Source organism: Caretta caretta, chromosome 23, assembly GCF_965140235.1.
Source record: "Caretta caretta isolate rCarCar2 chromosome 23, rCarCar1.hap1, whole genome shotgun sequence".
Classification (NCBI taxonomy): Eukaryota; Metazoa; Chordata; order Testudines; family Cheloniidae; genus Caretta; species Caretta caretta.
The window spans coordinates 4,502,242-4,521,539 of record NC_134228.1 but is presented as its reverse complement, the minus strand read 5'-3'; the positions used below and the strand labels follow the sequence as shown (position 1 = coordinate 4,521,539).

At 53.7% G+C, this 19,298-nt stretch overlaps 1 protein-coding gene across 3 annotated transcripts; it reads left to right on the top strand.

Moving 5' to 3' along the window:
- The first annotated feature begins 3,690 nt into the window (after positions 1-3,690).
- On the top strand, positions 3,691-17,095 carry THAP8 (THAP domain containing 8). 3 transcript variants are annotated; one of them, XM_048833169.2, is made up of 4 exons: positions 3,691-3,867; positions 5,770-5,962; positions 7,329-8,423; positions 14,974-17,095. In XM_048833169.2, the coding sequence occupies exons 1-4, from the start codon at positions 3,785-3,787 to the stop codon at positions 15,118-15,120; spliced, it is 1,518 nt and encodes a 505-aa protein (XP_048689126.2). In that variant the 5' UTR covers positions 3,691-3,784; the 3' UTR covers positions 15,121-17,095. The 3 variants fall into 3 exon arrangements, with proteins under 3 accessions (XP_048689126.2, XP_048689129.2, XP_048689127.2); XM_048833172.2 differs by lacking the exon at positions 3,691-3,867 and adding an exon at positions 5,029-5,121; XM_048833170.2 differs by lacking the exon at positions 3,691-3,867 and adding an exon at positions 5,037-5,093.
- Positions 17,096-19,298: the final 2,203 nt, after the last annotated feature.

Below are 19,298 nucleotides of genomic sequence, written 5' to 3'. Positions count from 1 at the left end.
AAATAGGAAAATGTGATCTTAAAACCACCAATTTTGGCAGATGGACTGAGAGAGAAAGATGAGGGACAGGGCCTGGGACTATTTTTAGCCTCCTCCCTGACTTTTTTTTTTTTTTTTGATTTACTAGATTTCAGGTTGATAGCACCTCTTAAATTATGTTGTTTTTGACTCTGTGCCACTCATGGAGGTGGAGTTATTAAGTCGGTGGTAGCAAAATTTAACTGTAGACACTTCCATACTTAGGCTGATGTAAGCTGCCATGCATCGACCTAACTCTGTAGTGTAGAGTCCCTAGGTTCCCTGTAAGCTGCACAGCCATGCGGCTGCACAGCAGGGTCTCAAGGGCCATGCAGGCAGGGGTGGAGAGGAGCCCTTCCCCAGCCCTGCCAGAGCTGCCGGGGAGAGGAGCCTTCTCTTCCCACTGCAGCCGCGGAGCAGCCTCCATGCCAAGCCCCTCATCCCTGGCCACACTCCAGAGCCTTCACCCCTAGCCAGAGCCCTCATCCCTCCACACCCCAACCCTCTGCCCTAACCCTGAGCCCTCTCCTGCACCCTGAACCCCTCATCCCCAGCAGCCCTCACCTCTGTACCCCCAACCAGAGCCCTCATCCCTGCACATACCCCAACCGTCTGCCCCAGCCCTGAGCCCCCTCCCACACTCCGAACCCCTCGGCCCCACCCATCACCTCCATATTGTTGCACATAACAAAATTTATTCCGCACATAGATGTAAAAAATTAGAGAGAACACTAATGTAGACCAGGCCTTAGGAACAGAAATCTTATTGAAAGTCACTTGGAGCTGGAGTGAGGTAGGAGAATCACTTGGGAAACAAAGGCCAGGTCTATAGTACAGTCTTCCGCCAGTCAGGGAATCACATCTCTTCACGGCCTGGACCAACAGAGCCGGGGCAGCAGAGTCTGTAGCATAGCCACAGTTACACCAGCAAAACTGTGTTTGTTTTACCCATGGGGCAGTGGGTTACTATACAGGCACAAAGCACAGCTTTGCCGGTATACCTGCGTCCAGACTAGGAGCACTTTGCCAGGACAGTAGACCGCTAACATGCTCTGAGTGCAAGCATAGTCAAGAGGTGATTTTTGAAAACCCTTTCTAAAATAGAGACGTTGTCCCCCCTAGGAAGCATAACTATGGTAGCAAAACCCCTAGGAGAGATGTAGTTTATACCTGTTCTCAAACTGCTATACGTTTAGAAAATGGACTTTTTTGCCAGTGTAACTGCATCTAGTCTAAGGCTTTTGCCACAGAGCAATGTCAACCAAGGGTGTGATTTCCCCCCCACCCCAAACACACACACTCTGTCCTCAGCATTAGAGCTATGCGAGCAAAATTCTTATGTGCAGATCAGGCTTTGATTTACACTCATGCAAAACTCCCAGAAACTTCATCTAGAGTTGGATCCAGTAAAGACCTCAGGGTGCAATCCTTTGTGAGCAAATCAACCGGGAATTCCTGACAGTGGCCTTTTTATGGGGTCCTCTAGCTGTGCTGTGCAAAGAAATGCACACAGCGCTCTTCTGAAAGCCACAGAATCGAAAAATCAATTATTTGGTCACCTCTAATTCTAATCCCGCCCTCTTGGCTGCCCTTCATTCCTTTTAGAGCAATGCCTCACTAGCTCAGACCCCTCCTCCCTTCTGTGGTGACACCCACACCTCAACACTCCCAAGAAGACCCCTCCAGCCCAAGACCCCTAATTTAGCCCCCACCTCCAGGGTGAACCCCCATCCCAGGCCCCTCCTCCCTCCTGGAGTGACACCCCCTAGCTCAGCCCCTCTCATAGCAACCCCCCATCCCAGGCCCCTCCTCCCTCCTGGAGTGACACCCCCTAGCTCAGCCCCTCTCATAGCAACCCCCCATCCCAGGCCCCTCCTCCCTCCTGGAGTGACACCCCCTAGCTCAGCCCCTCTCATAGCAACCCCCCATCCCAGGCCCCTCCTCCCTCCTGGAGTGACACCCCCTAGCTCAGCCCCTCTCATAGCAACCCCCCCATCCCAGGCCCCTCCTCCCTCCTGGAGTGACACCCCCTAGCTCAGCCCCTCTCATAGCAACCCCCCATCCCAGGCCCCTCCTCCCTCCTGGAGTGACACCCCCTAGCTCAGCCCCTCTCATAGCAACCCCCCCATCCCAGGCCCCACCTCTCTCCTGGGGTGACACCCCCTAGCTCAGCCCCTCTCATAGCAACCCCCCCATCCCAGGCTCCTCCTCCCTCCTGGGGTGACACCCCCTAGCTCAGCCCCTCTCATAGCAACCCCCCCATCCCAGGCCCCTCCTCCCTCCTGGAGTGACACCCCCTAGCTCAGCCCCTCTCATAGCAACCCCCCATCCCAGGCCCCACCTCTCTCCTGGGGTGACACCCCCTAGCTCAGCCCCTCTCATAGCAACCCCCCCATCCCAGGTCCCTCCTCCCTCCTGGGGTGACACCCCCTAGCTCAGCCCCTCTCATAGCAACCCCCCCATCCCAGGCCCCTCCTCCCTCCTGGAGTGACATCCCCTAGCTCCGCCCCTCTCATAGCAACCCCCCATCCCAGGCCCCTCCTCCCTCCTGGAGTGACACCCCCTAGCTCCGCCCCTCTCATAGCAACCCCCCATCCCAGGCCCCTCCTCCCTCCTGGAGTGACACCCCCTAGCTCAGCCCCTCTCATAGCAACCCCCCATCCCAGGCCCCTCCTCCCTCCTGGAGTGACACCCCCTAGCTCAGCCCCTCTCATAGCAACCCCCCATCCCAGGCCCCTCCTCCCTCCTGGAGTGACATCCCCTAGCTCCGCCCCTCTCATAGCAACCCCCCATCCCAGGCCCCTCCTCCCTCCTGGAGTGACATCCCCTAGCTCCGCCCCTCTCATAGCAACCCCCCCATCCCAGGCCCCTCCTTCCTCCTGGAGTGACACCCCCTAGCTCAGCCCCTCTCATAGCAACCCCCATCCCAGGCCCCTCCTCCCTCCTGGAGTGACACCCCCTAGCTCCGCCCCTCTCATAGCAACCCCCATCCCAGGCCCCTCCTCCCTCCTGGAGTGACACCCCCTAGCTCCGCCCCTCTCATAGCAACCCCCCATCCCAGGCCACTCCTCCCTCCTGGAGTGACACCCCCTAGCTCCGCCCCTCTCATAGCAACCCCCCATCCCAGGCCCCTCCTCCCTCCTGGAGTGACACCCCCTAGCTCCGCCCCTCTCATAGCAACCCCCCCATCCCAGGCCCCTCCTCCCTCCTGGAGTGACATCCCCTAGCTCCGCCCCTCTCATAGCAACTCCCCATCCCAGGCCCCTCCTCCCTCCTGGAGTGACACCCCCTAGCTCCGCCCCTCTGATAGCAACCCCCGCCCCCATCCTAGGCCGCTCCTCCCTCCTGGAGTGACATCCCCTAGCTCCGCCCCTCTCATAGCAACCCCCCATCCCAGGCCCCTCCTCCCTCCTGGAGTGACATCCCCTAGCTCCGCCCCTCTCATAGCAACCCCCCATCCCAGGCCCCTCCTCCCTCCTGGGGTGACACCCCCTAGCTCAGCCCCTCTCATAGCAACCCCCCATCCCAGGCCCCTCCTCCCTCCTGGAGTGACACCCCCTAGCTCCGCCCCTCTCATAGCAACCCCCGCCCCCATCCTAGGCCGCTCCTCCTTCCTCCGCCCCCTCCACCTTGCTGCGCAGCGCAGCACGCGCGCCGGCGGGTGGGGGTTATGCGTGGCGACGCACGACGTCGCCTCGCGTGCGTGGCGTGGCGCGTGTGACGTGGGAGTTGGGGGCCAGCCCGGCGCTGGGGCGGCCGAGCGGCGATGCCCAAGTACTGCCGGGCGCCGAACTGCTCCAACTCGGCCGGGCAGCGCCGGCCGGGCCGCGAGCGCCTCAGCTTCTATAGGTCAGTCCCGCGGGCGCGGCGTGACGTCAGGACGCGTCACGCGCCGGTCCGGAGTGTCACGCGCGCGGCGTTGTCGCCCCCATTCCTCCCCCCCCGCCCCGAGCAACGCGGGACGGGAGGCGGGCGCCGGCCTGGAGGGGGGCGGAGCAGGTGGGAGACTGTGGAGCGGGAGGGCTATGAGGGGGCAGTGAGGTGAGGGGGTGGGATGCAGTGGGGGGCAGTCTGGGGGGGGCAAGAGGCAGTGAGGTGAGGGGAGGACCATGGAAGGGGCAGGAGGCAGTGGGGTGAGGGTGGGGGGGCAGGAGGCAGTGGGGGGAGTGGGGAGGGGCAGGAGGCAGTGAGGTGATGGGGAGGACCGTGGAAGGGGCAGGAGGCGGTGGGGGGCGGGGGCAGGAGGCAGTGGGGTGAGGGTGGGGGGGCAGGAGGCAGTGGGGGGAGTGGGGAGGGGCAGGAGGCAGTGAGGTGATGGGGAGGACCGTGGAAGGGGCAGGAGGCGGTGGGGTGAGGGTGGGGGGACAGGAGGCGGTGGGGGGCAGTCTGAGGGGGCAGGAGGCAGTGAGGTGAGGGGAGGACCGTGGGGAGCAGGAGGCAGTGGGGTGAGGGGGTGGGATGCAGTGGGGGGCAGTCTGGGGGGGGCAAGAGGCAGTGAGGTGAGGGGAGGACCATGGAAGGGGCAGGAGGTGGTGGGGGGCAGGAGGCCGTGGGGTGAGGGTGGGTGGGTAGGAGGCAGTGGGGGGCAGTGGGGGGGGCAGGAGGCAGTGAGGTGATGGGGAGGACCGTGGGGAGCAGGAGGCGGTGGGGTGAGGGTGAGGGGGTGGGATGCAGTGGGGGCAGTCTGGGGGGGCAAGCGGCAGTGGCATGAGCGGGAGGACCGTGGAAGGGGCAGGATGTGGTGGTGCGGGGCAGGAGGCAGTGAGGTGAGGGGGAGGACCGTGGAACAGGCAGGAGTTGGGGGGGATAGGAAGCAGCAGGAGGCAGTGAGGTGAGGGGGTGGGATGTAGTGGGGGTCAGTCTGGGGGGGATAAGAGGCAGTGGGGTGAGGGGGAGGACCGTGGAAGGGGCAGGAGGTGGTGGAGAGGGGCAGGAGACAGTGAGATGGGGGGGTGGTCTGGGGGGCAGGAGGCAGTGGGGTGAGGGGGAGCACAGTTGGCGTGGGGAGTGGGCCATACAGGGGTGAAGTGCATGGAATTCCCCTCCCCCAGTAGCAGGATGGTGCTGTCATATCGGTATGTGCCACGTGGTGGGTATTGCCAGGTACTGTATATTACTTTCAGCGTAGGCGGGCCCTTTATTTAATAGCAGTGAATGACAAGTGCCGTATGGTTACAGAGGTGCTTACAACACCAGGGTGTAGCCATGGCTAATAGGCCCTAGGCACTGTAAGGTATTGGAATGGGGCAGGGAAATGGGCTGGAGAGCAGGAGACTCTTTCACTGCATCTGTTTTTATTGGTGTCTGGCTGAGCCCATGCACCTGCTGCCCTGGGGTGTAGGGGGAGAAGAGCAGGGTGTCAAATATTTGGAATTTAGCATTACCCTGGGGTTGATATTCAGGCCTTGCCAGCCGAATCCTGGTGTCTGCTGCCACCTCTCTAATCACTGTTATCTGTTTGGATATTTGATAGCATATGGGCCAAGAGCAGTGCTCAGGGAGTCAGGACTTTTAGGTCCTCTTCCTAGCTAGCCTGCTGACTCACTGCTTGAATTTGGGCAAGCTCTTCACCTTTCTGTCACTCCATTTCCCCATCTGTAAAATGGGAATCATAACATGGACCTGCCTCAAAGGGGGCTGTGAAGCTAAATCAGTGAATGTTTGTGGGTTGCTTGGAGATCAGAGGCTGAATGTGGCCGTGACAGTGTGAGGTTTGGTTATCACTGAAGACCTCTTCTGATGTCCATGCAGGTTTCCCTTGCATAACCCAGAACGACTCCAACAATGGCTCTCTCAGATGAACCAAGAGAAGTGGGTACCCACCAGATACCAGCATTTATGCAGCGAGCACTTTGCTCCGTCGTGTTTCGAATACAGGTGGGGGGTTCGCTATCTAAAGCCTGATGCTGTCCCCACCATCTTTCAACTGTCTGAAAACCCCCTGGTAAGTCTCTGGTCATCAACTGATATGGGGACTTTCCAGTGTGAACTTGGAAGAGAGTTTTACAAAATAGCTGACTTGGGAGGGAGCGTGGCTGAGTAGCTAGTGTAGCGGACTGAGCTCTATTCTTTACTCTGGGAAGAAATTATTCCCATACTTATAGTTGGGGAGACTGAGGTGCAGAAGTATGAAGGGACTCAAAGTAAGGGCTTCTGAGTTATATTCCCGACCCTGGGAATGGCATTTAGTGGCTAGAGCAGGAGGGACTGGAATGCAGCTCCTGGGTTCTACTCTCAACCCTGGGAGTGGGGTCCAGTGGTTAGAACATGGGGGACTTGGGGACTCAGGGCTCCTGGATGCTGTTCCCAACTCTGTTACTGACTCTGTGTTACCTTGGACAAGTCTCTTCCCCTCTCTGTAGCCTAGTTGTCCCATCTGTAAAATAGGAAGAATGATATTGACCGCTTCCTGAGGGGACTGTGAAGCTTTGAGCCCCTTGAGGGGAGCTTGAGTCACTGTGTTTTTATTACTTGTATGAATCTGGCAAGATGATCAGAAACCAGCCTAGTCACTGTCAGGTGGCCTGCCTATACCTGCCCCTGGTTCAACAGGTTATTGACAGTCTGTCACTCCCAGAGCAAACAGCTTGAGAGTAAACAGCTCTGTCATGTGACTTAACAAAGGCTAATAGCAATGGAGGAAATAATTGCCTAATCAGAACATAGGAGTGGGAGGTGAGGAGCATGTGGCTCTGTCTGACTGTGCATGCTTGTGCAAGGTGTTGGAGAGGGGGCTGGATTGATGACTCAGGGACCCCAGTGGCAGGCCTTTGACAGCACTTTAAATCTGGGCAGTCCCTGCAAAGCCCCCCAGGGAATGGCAGCTAGTAATGCAGTTGAGAATCAGGCCTGTTGGAAAACCTAAAGCCGCTTTTCACTGTTCAAGAGTGCAAAGGGGCCCGAAAGTGAGCAGAAACGGCTGCTTGAGCCTCCCTCTTGTGTCAGAGGCCTCCCCAGCTGGCACAGAGTAGGTGTAAGGGTCCTGCTTGTAACACCTGGCTTGGGGATAGATCAGGGCACAGCCAGAGCACACAGCAGTGTGTGTGTGTGGGGGTGGCCAGAGTGCACTGTGCTGTGTCCATCCTCTGCTCCCCAGGGCCCATAGGAAAAAGAGCATAACTTAGAGCAGCTCTGAGGCTGCTGTAATTGACATTGGAAGCCAGATAAGGCTCTCCCGCAGCATAGGGGAATGCGAAGGGAACTGCTAGCCGCCTCTTCCTCCTGCCTCAAGCAGGGCAGGTAGTTGGGCCCCCTCACCTCTGCATTGTCATTCAGAGGCAAACACATGTTGTTTCTTTGGTGGCTTGCAGAAAAGGGAGAATCTTGCCAGGCCTCCATGCGAAACACAGACCAAGAAGCTAATTGTTGAGACCAGCATGGACAGGACCGTGCAGGGGCCACAAGCCGTGGCTGCCCACCCCACTCAGGATACACTGGAAGCTCTCGCCATAGCTATCGACCCAGGTCTGTCCTCAGCCCCGATCTACGTGGAAACCCAGCCCTCTGTCTCGGATCTGGACCTCCATGCCCTCTCCTCCCCTCTGGTCGGGGCGGTGAACCTGATGCCTCTCGTTCAGATCGTGGAGCCGCTCAACGCTGTGGCCCTGGCCATGGCCTCGCCCACAGAGGGCGTAGAGTCCATCCCCATCCATCTTCCGGGCCAGCCGTTTCCTCCCGCCATGGACCAGTGTGTGGATTTCTCCGTTGAGGCCTCACCGGACTCTTTCGTGGCGGATGTGCCTGAGCAGTTTGCCACAGAGATCATGGTCTCTTGTGAGGATGCTGCTGTGGTGGACCAGCCTGAGGGCACCTTCGCTGCTGATCAGCCGCATACCTTGGTGGCCACGGTGGACCCACAGGAGATCGCAGACCAGGGCACCCTCTTCATTGAGAACGTGTCCATCCAGCCCCTTCTGGAAACCGACCCTTCCACCGCAGCTGTCTTGAGCTCCCTGCAGGTGTCGACCACCCAGATGGTGGCATATTTCGAGACCATCCCCACTGCGCCAGTGGTGACCTCCGGTGCCATGGGGACGCTGACGTCCAGTGCGTCGCCTCCCGAGACTGTGTTGTCCTCAGCCTTGACGGTGCCCATTGTCTCGACGGTGCCCATCGTGTCGAACTATGCCGCCAGCTCCCTGGATGACGACGACGACTCCTCCACCATCGAGGTGGAGCTATGTGCCGAAACCCTGGAGGAGCAGCTCGAGGAGCACCGCTACCACAAGAACGAGCTAACCACCCAGCAGCTGGTCGACCTGGTGATGGGCCTGCAGAAGAAGGTCAAGGTGCTGCAGCAGCGACACCGGCGTCACTGCACCAAACTGGAAGCCATGGAGGGCGTAGTGGAGCAGCTGAGGAAGGAGAGCCTGGTGTCGGAGGAGAAGCTCAAGCTGCTGGAGATGGTAGGTTGGCGCGTGTCTAAGCTCTGTCTGCCTGCCTTAAGGGTATGTTCTGATACTTGCCGGGTCCCTCGCCACCAGTTGCCCTTAGCATGAGGGAGTCTTGTCTGTCCCTGCTGTGGGTTGGCTTCCTGAAACTACCAGCCTCGGGAGCACAAGTGCTGCCTTCCAGGCCTCTGCAGGCCCCTCTTTCTCCACACAGGTAAGCAATAGGCACATGTCATCTTGCTGTGGGCCTAGCCCTGTTCCTCTGAACACTGACAGAACTTGTAGATTTGCTGTTCCCAAAGGAGAAGTCCACTCCAGCTTGTAAAATGCAACTCTGGACACCACTTTAGTGTACACACACACCCCACTGCGTAGGTATCTATATAGTAAAAACAAGAATCGGTTCAGCATCCAAGGACAGAGATTCCAGTGATAGTGCGTCGGAATATTGGAAACGGTTACATATGAAACAAAATCATAACACGCTTTCTAGAGATTATATTTAATTCACACAAGGCGTTTTCATACCTCCTACAGCAGGGGCTCTCAACCTTTTTCTTTATGAGGCCCCCCCAGCATGCTATAAAAACTCCACAGTCCAGCTGTCCCACAACAACGGTTTTTCTGCATATAAAAGCCAGGGCCAATGTTAGGGGCGTAGCAAGGAGGGCAATTGCCGGGACCCCCACGAAGCTAAGTTGATCAGGCTTTGGCTTCAGCCCTGGGTGTAGGACTCAGGGACCCGAGGTGCAATCCTGGGTGGCAGGACTTTGGCTCTCTGCCCTGGGCCCTAGTGAGTCTAATGCCAGCCATGCTTGGTGGACCCCCTGAAAACTGCTTGTGGCCCCCCAGGGGGCCCTGGAGCCCTGGTTGAGAACTACTGTCCTACAAGATAGCCTACCCCAAGTCCTTTCCCCAGCATTTTCAGCCAGTAGGGTTGAGACCTCTTCTCATAAAATCAATCCCACTGACAGCTTGTTCTTACAGATTGAAGGACTAATGGGGGTTCATAAGCACCCCCTAGAAATAGTCCCCCAAACCATTGTTTGCAAACAGGATAAACCCCCTGTAGCTTGTTTTTTCCTGTGCTGCTTTCTCCTTGATGGCACATCCCTCTGTTAGCATTTGACAAGCCAGACCAGAGAGAGAAATGTTTCTTAGCTAATTATTCTACAGAAACATAACTCCTTAAATATCCCCTGTACATCCATCTTACAATGATCAAGAGGACCAGTGTATGACACACTTTCAGTAGACCCTGACATGGACCTTTGGTGAACTAGAATGTAAATACCAGACTCCGGAGATCCCTGTAGCCCTCTGTCAGTTGGCACCATGAGGTCCCTGGGTCACACATGTATGCATACATGGGGATGATTGCAATTTGTGTGGATGTACCTGTGCTAGTTGCACTCTTGAAGCCAGGATGTGGCACTGCGGGCTAGCTGGAGTACGTCTCCAAGACAAACCCGTGGCTGCAGTGTAGACATAGCCGTAGGTACTATCGTGGTGGTATCTCTGCACTTCACAATCTTTAAAATCCTGTGGGGCAGGGCTCTTGTCCCCATTGTATAGATGGGAACTGAGGCTCTGAGAGGCTGAGTGACTTGCCCGAGGGTCACACAGGAAGCCTGTGGCAGAGCCGGGAATTGAACCTGGGTCTCCTAAGCAGTGCTCTAGCCACTGGAACACTGTTCTGTTCTACCTAGTGGCTATGTCCCATAAAGAATGCAGATACGGGCCTTTAGCTCAAGCAGTAGCAACTCATGAAGTTAGAGCTAGGGGTCCCATGTTTGATACCCACAAACAGCCTGAGCAGGATGCTCTGAGTGCCTCATGTGGGGATACAAGGGGTGGGATTTTTTCCTGCTTCGGTGGGTGGGGGACAGACCGTATAGCCTATTGTTCCCTACTCTATACCATATGTGGGGCCAGATTCATCCAGCTGGCTTCACTCTGCTCTGTGGAACAGCTCCAGGGAAGGATGTGGCCTGGTATGCTGTCCTGGTGACTGGGTGACCCAGTGTCTTGTGGGTGTCTGTTCCTAATGGTGATGTCACTGCTATGGGAATCAAGGCTACAACAACCATTGGAAAGTTGTTCCCATCTGCCAGCCTGTCTGGCTGTCCCTGTGTGAGGAGAAGTGGGGGGGAGAGGTCTTTTGCAGCGAGCAGGGGTCTGTGTGCCAAGCCAAACCACTAACTCCCACATCGCCTTGGCCCAGAATCCATCGGGCCATTGGGACCAAACACCCCCTCTTCCCTGCTGGGGTGATGATGGAGGTACCTTGGTAGGGGGAGTGGGGCACTTTTCAGCATTACCCAGGATGACCGGGGTGAATACTACCACCTGGTTACAGCGGGAGGACACCCTGTCTGTGCCACACCAGGGGAAACTCTCCCCAGCCACCAGCTGCTGGCAACACAGGTGCACTGCTCTGGGCTCCAGGAGCCCCCTCTTTCCCAATGCAGGCTAGCAGTTTACACACCCCACTTTGTTACATGTGAGTGCCCAGTCCCCTATTTTCTGGATGCCTGCAGGGTGCGCCAATCCGCTGTCTGTGTGGAAGCAGTGCACCCCTGTTCAGTGGCTTCTCAGTTCAGCACTCTCCTTAGACACGTCTATAGTAAAACCACATTAAAGCTCCAGGTAAAGATTCAAACTAAAGGCAACTATAAGGGTTTGGAAACATAAGGTTTCCAACCTGGTGGCCTCTCTGCCGTTGAACTCCTCAGGGACATGTGACCGTTGACATGCACAATACAGAGGCTTTGCAAATAAAACAATCACTCTCTGCTTGAGATGGCCCAAGAGATATACAGATCCAGACAAAACACGCACACCTCCACGCATTCCCTGCATCAGTTTCCTCACCTCTCTGAAACTTCTTTGGACTTAGATCAGAGTCGAAAAGTAAGTGGCACCTTTTATTGACTTTTGGGGCAGGGCAATGACACACAATAAAAAAAACAGGTGTCCAGGACCCTCCTCCTGCAACTCACCGCTTCTCTTCTGAACCCTACTCTTGCTCTCTTTCTTCTCCAGCGAGCTTCTCTGACCTTGAGTGGTACTGCAGTCAGAAAAGCTGTCTTCTGCTATGAAAGTGTGTCCCTTTTTTTCCTCTCTATGGTCTCTGAGTTCATATGGCATAGCAATAACATCCAGTTTCTTTGTTTCTTCCCTTCTGGGAAATTCCAGTGTTCCAAACCCAAGGCCCCCGCAGAGGTGCTGGAGAAAACCAGTCCTCTTAGCTTCAGCCAGCGCCTGGTCCTGAGGCGCACTCCCAATTGAATGAGAGCCATTCAGGTTAATAAGTCTCCGTTGTCCCTGGTCTGGAAGAGACATGCTACAGCCCTGAGAGCAGATGGTGGAACCCACATACACCGAGGCATTCAGTGATACAGCAGTGTCATAAAACCAACCAATGCGTAGCTTCCTCACCGTCATAGGAGCCAGTTCTTGCAAATAGTACTAGCAAGAAGGCACGGTGGCCCCATGGGTTAGGATGCCAGTATGGGAGACCCAAGTGCAATTCTCTGTGCAGCTACAAACCCCCTGTATGACCTGTTGCAAGTCACTTAGCCTCACAGGGGTCTTGTGGGGGGAAATACACTAAAGATTGTGAGATGCTCAGATACTATGGTGATGGGCACTATAGAAGTACCCTAGATGGATAATAAATCTGATAATGTTCACAGCTCTGTATCTTCCCCCGCCCCTTGAGAGGCTGTTAATACCTTGTGCCATGGAGATAGGGTTGCTCAGAGCCCCTACTAGACTATCTTTCCATTGACTAGTGCAATAACCTTCCATGCCTAATCATCTTTTGTGGGAGTGGCTTGTGTCTGCCCTTAAGTGCCAAATTGGCTGTGGTGTTGGGTTCTTTGTTAGCACATCTGTTCGGCTGTCTGTTCAGTCACCATTCTCTCCCTGTCGCTGGGCTCAGATGCAAAAAGATTCTCACACTGCTCTTGTTTTAGGAGGGTTTTAATTGTTAACTTTGAACTTTCCCCTCATCCTCAATTGGAATTCACTCAGCCAGTTTATTGTTTTTGATCATTTTAATTGAACTGGATAAATGCATGTGGATGGACTGTATCCCCCAGTCTTCCTCAGATCGTAGCTTGAAGTTGGATCTTTTCCTGCTGCTCACTCATGCTGGTCTTGAAACCAGAGGCTTTGATTTAATTTATTGCCTACACCAGGGGTTCTCAAACTGGGAGTTGTGACCCCTCAGGGGGTCGCGAGGTTATTACGTGAGGGGTTGCGAGGTGTCAGCCTCCACTCCAAACCGTGCTTTGCCCCCAGCATTTATAATGGTGTTAAATGTATTTAAAAGTGTTTTTAATTTATAAGGGAGGGTTGCACTCAGAGGCTTGCTGTGTGAAAGGGGTCACCAGTACAAAAGTTTGAGAACCACTGGCCTACACTGTATTGTGGGGCTGGGAAGTTGGGGGCTTGGCAGAGTTGTCTCTGTTAGGATGAGAAATTGATTTTATGAGTCAGGTAGACTCACGATGTCATCTTGTCTATATACAACTATCTCTACCAAGTGCTGATTCCCTGAATACAGTACAAACAAAACAGGCATCTTTCTTGCTCATACATCTTCAAGTCTGTCCCTCCAGAGCGGGCTGTCCCCAAGAAATCCCATCTCTCTGCTTCCTATCAGGGTCACACTCACAGCTCTTTCCCCTGGCTCTCTTGCCTAGCTTTTGAGTTTGCAGCCAGGGCCCCTCCTCAGTTTACATGGCATAGCTCTGATGTGCCATGCAGCCTGTTCCCTTGGGCTGCCAGCCTTTCTTGTCTGCAGCTGCCATCAAGTGGCTTGATTGCTCCTTCTGTTTAGCCTAAAAGAGTGCTTGGCCACACCCGTTGGGTACAGTGGGGCCTGTGATTGTGTTTGGATCCAAGGTTTGCTTCCTGGCAGCCTTTAGCCCTTTCAGCATGACAGTATGTTTATTCCGATGAAGTGGGCTGTAGCTCACAAAAGCTTATGCTCAAATAAATTGGTTAGTCTCTAAGGTGCCACAAGGACTCCTTTTTCTTTTTGCGAATACAGACTAACACAGCTGCTGCTCTGAGACCTGACGTATGTTTACCCCCATGCTTTCCTGTAGCATTTTGGAATAGGGGGTATGGGAGAGGCAGTTGAAGCAAAATTATGTTGCATGAAACAGGATCTGCTTTACCCAGGCCAGACTAAGATAATTGTGGTAGTCCCTTCTAGCCTTAAAAACAAAAACAAAAAAACTACTGATCTGTGGACCTGGGGGTTTGTCTACCCAGGGAAACTGACCAGAATAGCTTCCCATATGGATACTCTTATTCCAGAATATCTATAGGACTTGAAATCCATACCCTGCCTTGTTCCAGAATAAGTTTCCCATGTTGATGAGCCCTGAAATAGTTGAGGTGGGGTCGAATGGCTTGTGGGCTTGACTAGGAGAGAGGCGCGTCTTTCACTTCTAGGTCATCGGTTCAAGTGGAGGTTTCCGACCTCTGCGTGCGGTTCCCATCACAAACCAGGCCTCTTCCCAGCAGCCTAGGCAGAGAAGCCAAGGAATGCACAGGCCACTGAGACTGAACTCCTCTGTCGCCCCCTTTCTCTGTGATCTGCAGGACCCTTTCTAGGGCTCAGAGGGGAGAGTTCAGCCCCCAGGGTCCGATCAGCCCTTGGGTTCTCTGCTGAGGCTGCTGATGGGGGCCTAAGTGCACCTCTGGCTTGTGCACCTCTGGCTCCTGCACCCTTGTTCGATAGCAACCAAACTCCTTTTGTCCATGGGCCACCAAACAGCTGTCAGACGGGAACGACTCATTTGCTGTTCCCTGGGGTTAGATCTAAGGAGCGATCTGGAGCTAGAGTCAGAGAGCGTAAGGCCAGAAGGGACCACCAGACCATCTAGACTGATCCGCTGTATCTCACAGGCTACCATCAGCACCTGCGTGCTAAACGCAGCCACTGAAATTAGACCAAGTATTACAGCTTGCAGGAGATTGGATTATCATGTGCCACAGGCAGCGAATAGGAGGGACTGAGGGGCACCTGTGCCCAAGGCCCCAGCAGTGACAGGGAAATGATTCAATGAGATAGACCCAGATCATCCCGGCAAGTGACCTGCCCCCCATGCTGGTGAAAACCCCCTGAGGTCCCCGCCAGTGTGACCTTCCAGGGGGAAATTCCTTCTTGACGCTGAGGAGCAAGAACCAGCCAGCCAAGCACCAGAGGGTGCGTCTACACTGCAATGCAAAAACCCACGGCACCGAGGCTTGGAGCCCAGGTCCATTGACTTGAGCTGCGGGTCTAAAAATGGCAGTGTAGATGCTCGGGCTGGAACCCAGGTTCTGAGACCTGCCGCTTGGTGGGTTTGAGTCTGGGCTCCAGCCCAAGCCTGACCGTCTACACTGCAATGTTGAGCCCTGCAAGCCGTGGCTGTGCTGCGGGTCTTTTATTGCAGTCTTAGATGTACACCTCTGAGCCCTGGCCCCTCCCGTCCTTTAAGCAGCGCTGCCTGAAAACCTCTCCAAGCAAAATCTTTAACCTCCCGTCTTGCTCTTCCCCCAGGCTTGCCTGCAGTCCAGCGCGGTGATGCCAGAAAGCGGCAGCACGGTTGCCATCATCTGCCAAGAGGAAGACCGGGCTCTAGTGTACGCTGTTCCCCAGCTCCCAGAGGAAGGGAATGAGACAATCATCCACGTGGAAGAGCAGTAACCCAGAGACCCGCCCTCTAGAGCCCTCCGCTCCCTGCTTCACTGAGCTGCACGTTCAGGGATCGCCCAGGTCCTTCTCTCCCCAGCAACAGGAGCGGCGATTCCCGTGCTGCTGGCAGTGATGCGGCAGCTGCGTATTCAATGGCCTTAATGCCATGGCACCTTATTTTTGTGGGGAGTAGAGAGGTGGGTTTGTTTCAGGTTGGAATGATTGTTTCTATAGGGTCTTCTCGTGGGGGGGGATCGAGTTACTGGCTTGTCCATGCATCCACCTCCCCGAGCATCTTGAGCTGCTGGGACCTGCTGTCACTGGCTTAATAACCACCGATTAAAAGCCGTATTTACTTGTGTACTCGCTCTGCCTGCGTATAAGCTGGCTGCCTGGTTGAGTGACAACAAAAATGAGTGGGGTGTGTATAAGCCAAGCCAACTCACCCCGTCCTAAGCTGCTGAAAACTCCTCCTGTCAGATCTCTGCTTTGCTGCTGGCCCTGAGGCTTCTGCCTCCCCTGGGTCATCCTGTGTATAAGCCCTCCCCCATTGATGCTTTGGAATCCTAGCACAAATTTCTCTGCCTATGCACAAGAGTCTGTGCGGATGGGAAATGGACCGAGCAGACTGAACCAGCAAAGCTGGGCTGGAAATCTTGAGGATACCAGTGCTTGCCCCAGATCTGGGCTGCAGAGGTCCTGGAGGGATGTGTGACTGTGTATCAGTTAACACTGGCCAGCTGCATTGTCACCCAAAACGCTGTCTTTACAAGGCTCTCCGCTCCCCCCCAGGGTCCCATGCATCCTGGGTGTGCGCAGTTTGCCGTGGTATTTAAATGGCTTGTTCTAGGCAGTAGTGCCAACCCCAAATGTTCAAAACATCACCAAAATATCAGGAGCTTGGCTTTCAAATCTTGAAAATAAGGGCTTTGGGGTTCTTTTTATTGGCGTTCTGCTTTTTGAGCCTTTAGGGTGCCCTGGGGTCGCATTTTGAAGCTTTCTCCCCAGCCAGGAGGGCTAGAAGCTTACTTTTGCTTTAAGAATGAAGGCTGCAATCATCACATCTCCAGGAGCTGGGGCTTTAAGGAAAATAATAATTTATCATGAGACTCAGGACAAAATCATGAGAGTTGGCAACACTGTGTAGGAGGCTTGTAATGGTGCAGGTTTAGCAGCTGGGGAGATGGGCAGGGCCAGTCACTTCAGGGAACGTGGACGTGTGCACTAGCTCTGCGGAGAGGTTTGTGGCTGCCAGGAGTTGGGGTCATCAGAAAGCTTGATAAAGGATTTGGCAGAGGGGTTGGGCACCTGGGATTTTCGGGGGTGGGGGTGGAAAGATGGGGGTGTCTCCAGACTCCCATGACTCCTGCTTTTTTCTGAGCCCAATCCATGAATGTTTAGAGCCTGACCCATGACTCCAGTGGGGGCTTCTGTGCTGGGTGCCCTAGCTTTGCAGGCAGCTCTTGTCTATCAGGTTCCCTGTTTGAAAGACACTGCAGTTAAGCAATTCGGCTGCTATTGAGGATGATGGCAAAGCTCCCATTGACTTGAGTAGGTGCAGGATTGGTCCCTGAATTGCAAGTTATCAGTAGAAGAGAAAGCTTTGTTTAGATCTAAGGATAGCTCATCCTTGAAAGGCTTTAAAGCAAGGCTATCCACCCCCCCTCCTCCCCCGCACCATGTTGTCCCGTTGCCAGTGGCTTTCCCTGACTAGCTGTGTACTTGATTCTTTCCTGAGGGTGTGAATAAATTCTCTTCCACTTTATTTTTTTATTTAAGTTTATTTTTAATACAATTGTTTGCAAATGAAACAGCCGGAATCAAAGGTTGACTGGTGACACCACGATTTTAGATCTTGTTGAATGTGTTGAGGGGAGGGACGGGGACCTCATCGTGCTTAAATCTTGATTTGTCTCTCCACCAGAGAGATTGTGTTTGTACCTGGTTAAAAAATGCTTTAATAAAAATGAATGATGATGACAAAGAAGTGCGGTTTCCACAGTGAAAAATTCTCCCTGGAGCATTTCCTTCCAGCCTATTGGGTGTATTAAAATCAGGGGTCTGATTTATTTATTTTTTCCTCCTCACTCTCTCCCAGTGTAAATCAGGAATAACGCCACCACTGTCAGCGTGTGGAGCTGGGGCACCAGTCCTGGGTCCACATGACGTCTGTACTGGAGCAGAGTGCCTGAGAGCACGTTTGCGCTGCGGTTTGGAGCCTGCCAGCCTGGCTTGACTGATGTGGGCTGGTGAGGCTTGCTCTGGCTTTCCAAAAGTGCCATATAGACAGTGCTCTGAAGTTGCATCTCGGGCTGGAGCTCGCATCATCAAAGCGTTCCTGCTAGCCTTTGTCTGGCAGATTTGAGCTAGCGGATCTGTGCTGGGGCTTGGGGGCATCGCTGCTGCAGGCTCCAATATGCAGTATAGAGACACACTGAACCACTGGGCAGTCCATCCCTTCTAGGCACTTTTGGATGGCTACATCTCCTGCGGCAAACTCCTGCTTGTTCTCTTTCATTTTTTATTTGGGCTAACGCCATTCTCTGCCAAAGGAACGTTCCCTAAAGCCCATTATAAATCACACCATGAAGCCGGGTGGGTCCCGGACGTTTGAAAGTTGAGCTCTATCATAAATATAAAGGGAAGGGTAATCACCTTTAAAATCCTTCCTGGCCAGAGGAAAAATCCTTTCACCTGTAAAGGGTTAAGAAGCTAAAGGTAACCTCGCTGGCACCTGACCAAAATGACCAATGAGGAGACAAGATACTTTCAAAAGCTGGGAGGAGGGAGAAAAACAAAGGGTCTGTGTCTGTCTGTGTGATGCGGGGACCTGCATGAAAACCTCCTAAGCTTACTTTTACCAGCTTAGGTTAAAACTTCCCCAAGGTAGAAACTATTTTACCCTTGGACTTTCACTGCCACCACCAAACATTTATCTGGGTTTATTTTTTATTAGGAAAGCGTCGTTTGGAAACGTCTTTCCCCCCAAAATCTTCCCAACCCTTGCACCCCACTTCCTGGGGAAGGTTTGGTAAAAATCCTCACCAATTTGCATAGGTGACCACAGACCCAAACCCTTGGATCTTAGAACAATGAAAAAGCATTCAGTTTCCTTACAAGAAGACTTTTAATAGAAGTAAAAAAGAATCACCTCTGTAAAATCAGGATGGTGAATACCTTACAGGGTAATTAGATTCAAAACATAGAGAATCCCTCTAGGCAAAACCTTAAGTTACAAAAAAGACACACAGACAGGAATATTCATTCTATTCAGCACAGCTATTTTCTCAGCCATTTAAAGAAATCCTAATCTAACACATACCTAGCTAGATTACTTACTAAATTCTAAGACTCCATTCCTGTTCTGTCCCCACACAGACCCTTTGTTTTTCTCCCTCCTCCCAGCTTTTGAAAGTATCTTGTCTCCTCATTGGTCATTTTGGTCAGGTGCCAGCGAGGTTACCTTTAGCTTCTTAACCCTTTACAGGTGAAAGGATTTTTCCTCTGGCCAGGAGGGATTTTAAAGGTGACAAGCTCCATGTAAGGAAAACACAATCCCACCCCCAAGCGTATCGGTTGCAGCTAGTCCTTTATGTGTCTCCTTGCCACCCCGCACGCTCTCTGCAAAATGCTGTTGTAGATCTTCTTAATTTGAGCCTCCCTCTCCTTTCTGACCTGCGTTAATGAGCAGGGGAATGGTTAATAATTAAGGGAGGCCTAGTGGATAATGCACTGGTTTGGATCTCAGGAGATATTGGTTCTATTCCCGACTCTGCTTGCTGGGTGAGCTTGGGTAAGTCACCCCACCTTCTCTGTGCTTCAGTTCGGGGTTGAGGATACCTATCTCCTTGGGATCTACTGATAAGTACCATATGAGAGCTAACAATGGGGACATTTAGGCTTTGCCTTGACTAAGGAAAGTAGCTGAGTTTAGGGCTGGCTTTGCTAACACATGCCAGCTAAGCCTGACTGAAGTGTGTCCACTTTTCCGAGTCAGGATAAAGCCTTGTAAACATAATTGGCTTAGCAGCCGTTGAAATCAGTAAGGCAGTCTCCACATCAGAGCTATTGTTACAGGCTCTCTGCAAACTCAGGCAAGCTCTTCTGAATTGGTAACGCTCGGAGCAGCTCTCCCCTCTCAGATTGCTCTTAATGCTGGTCCACACTTAAAATTAGGTCAACCTAGCTAC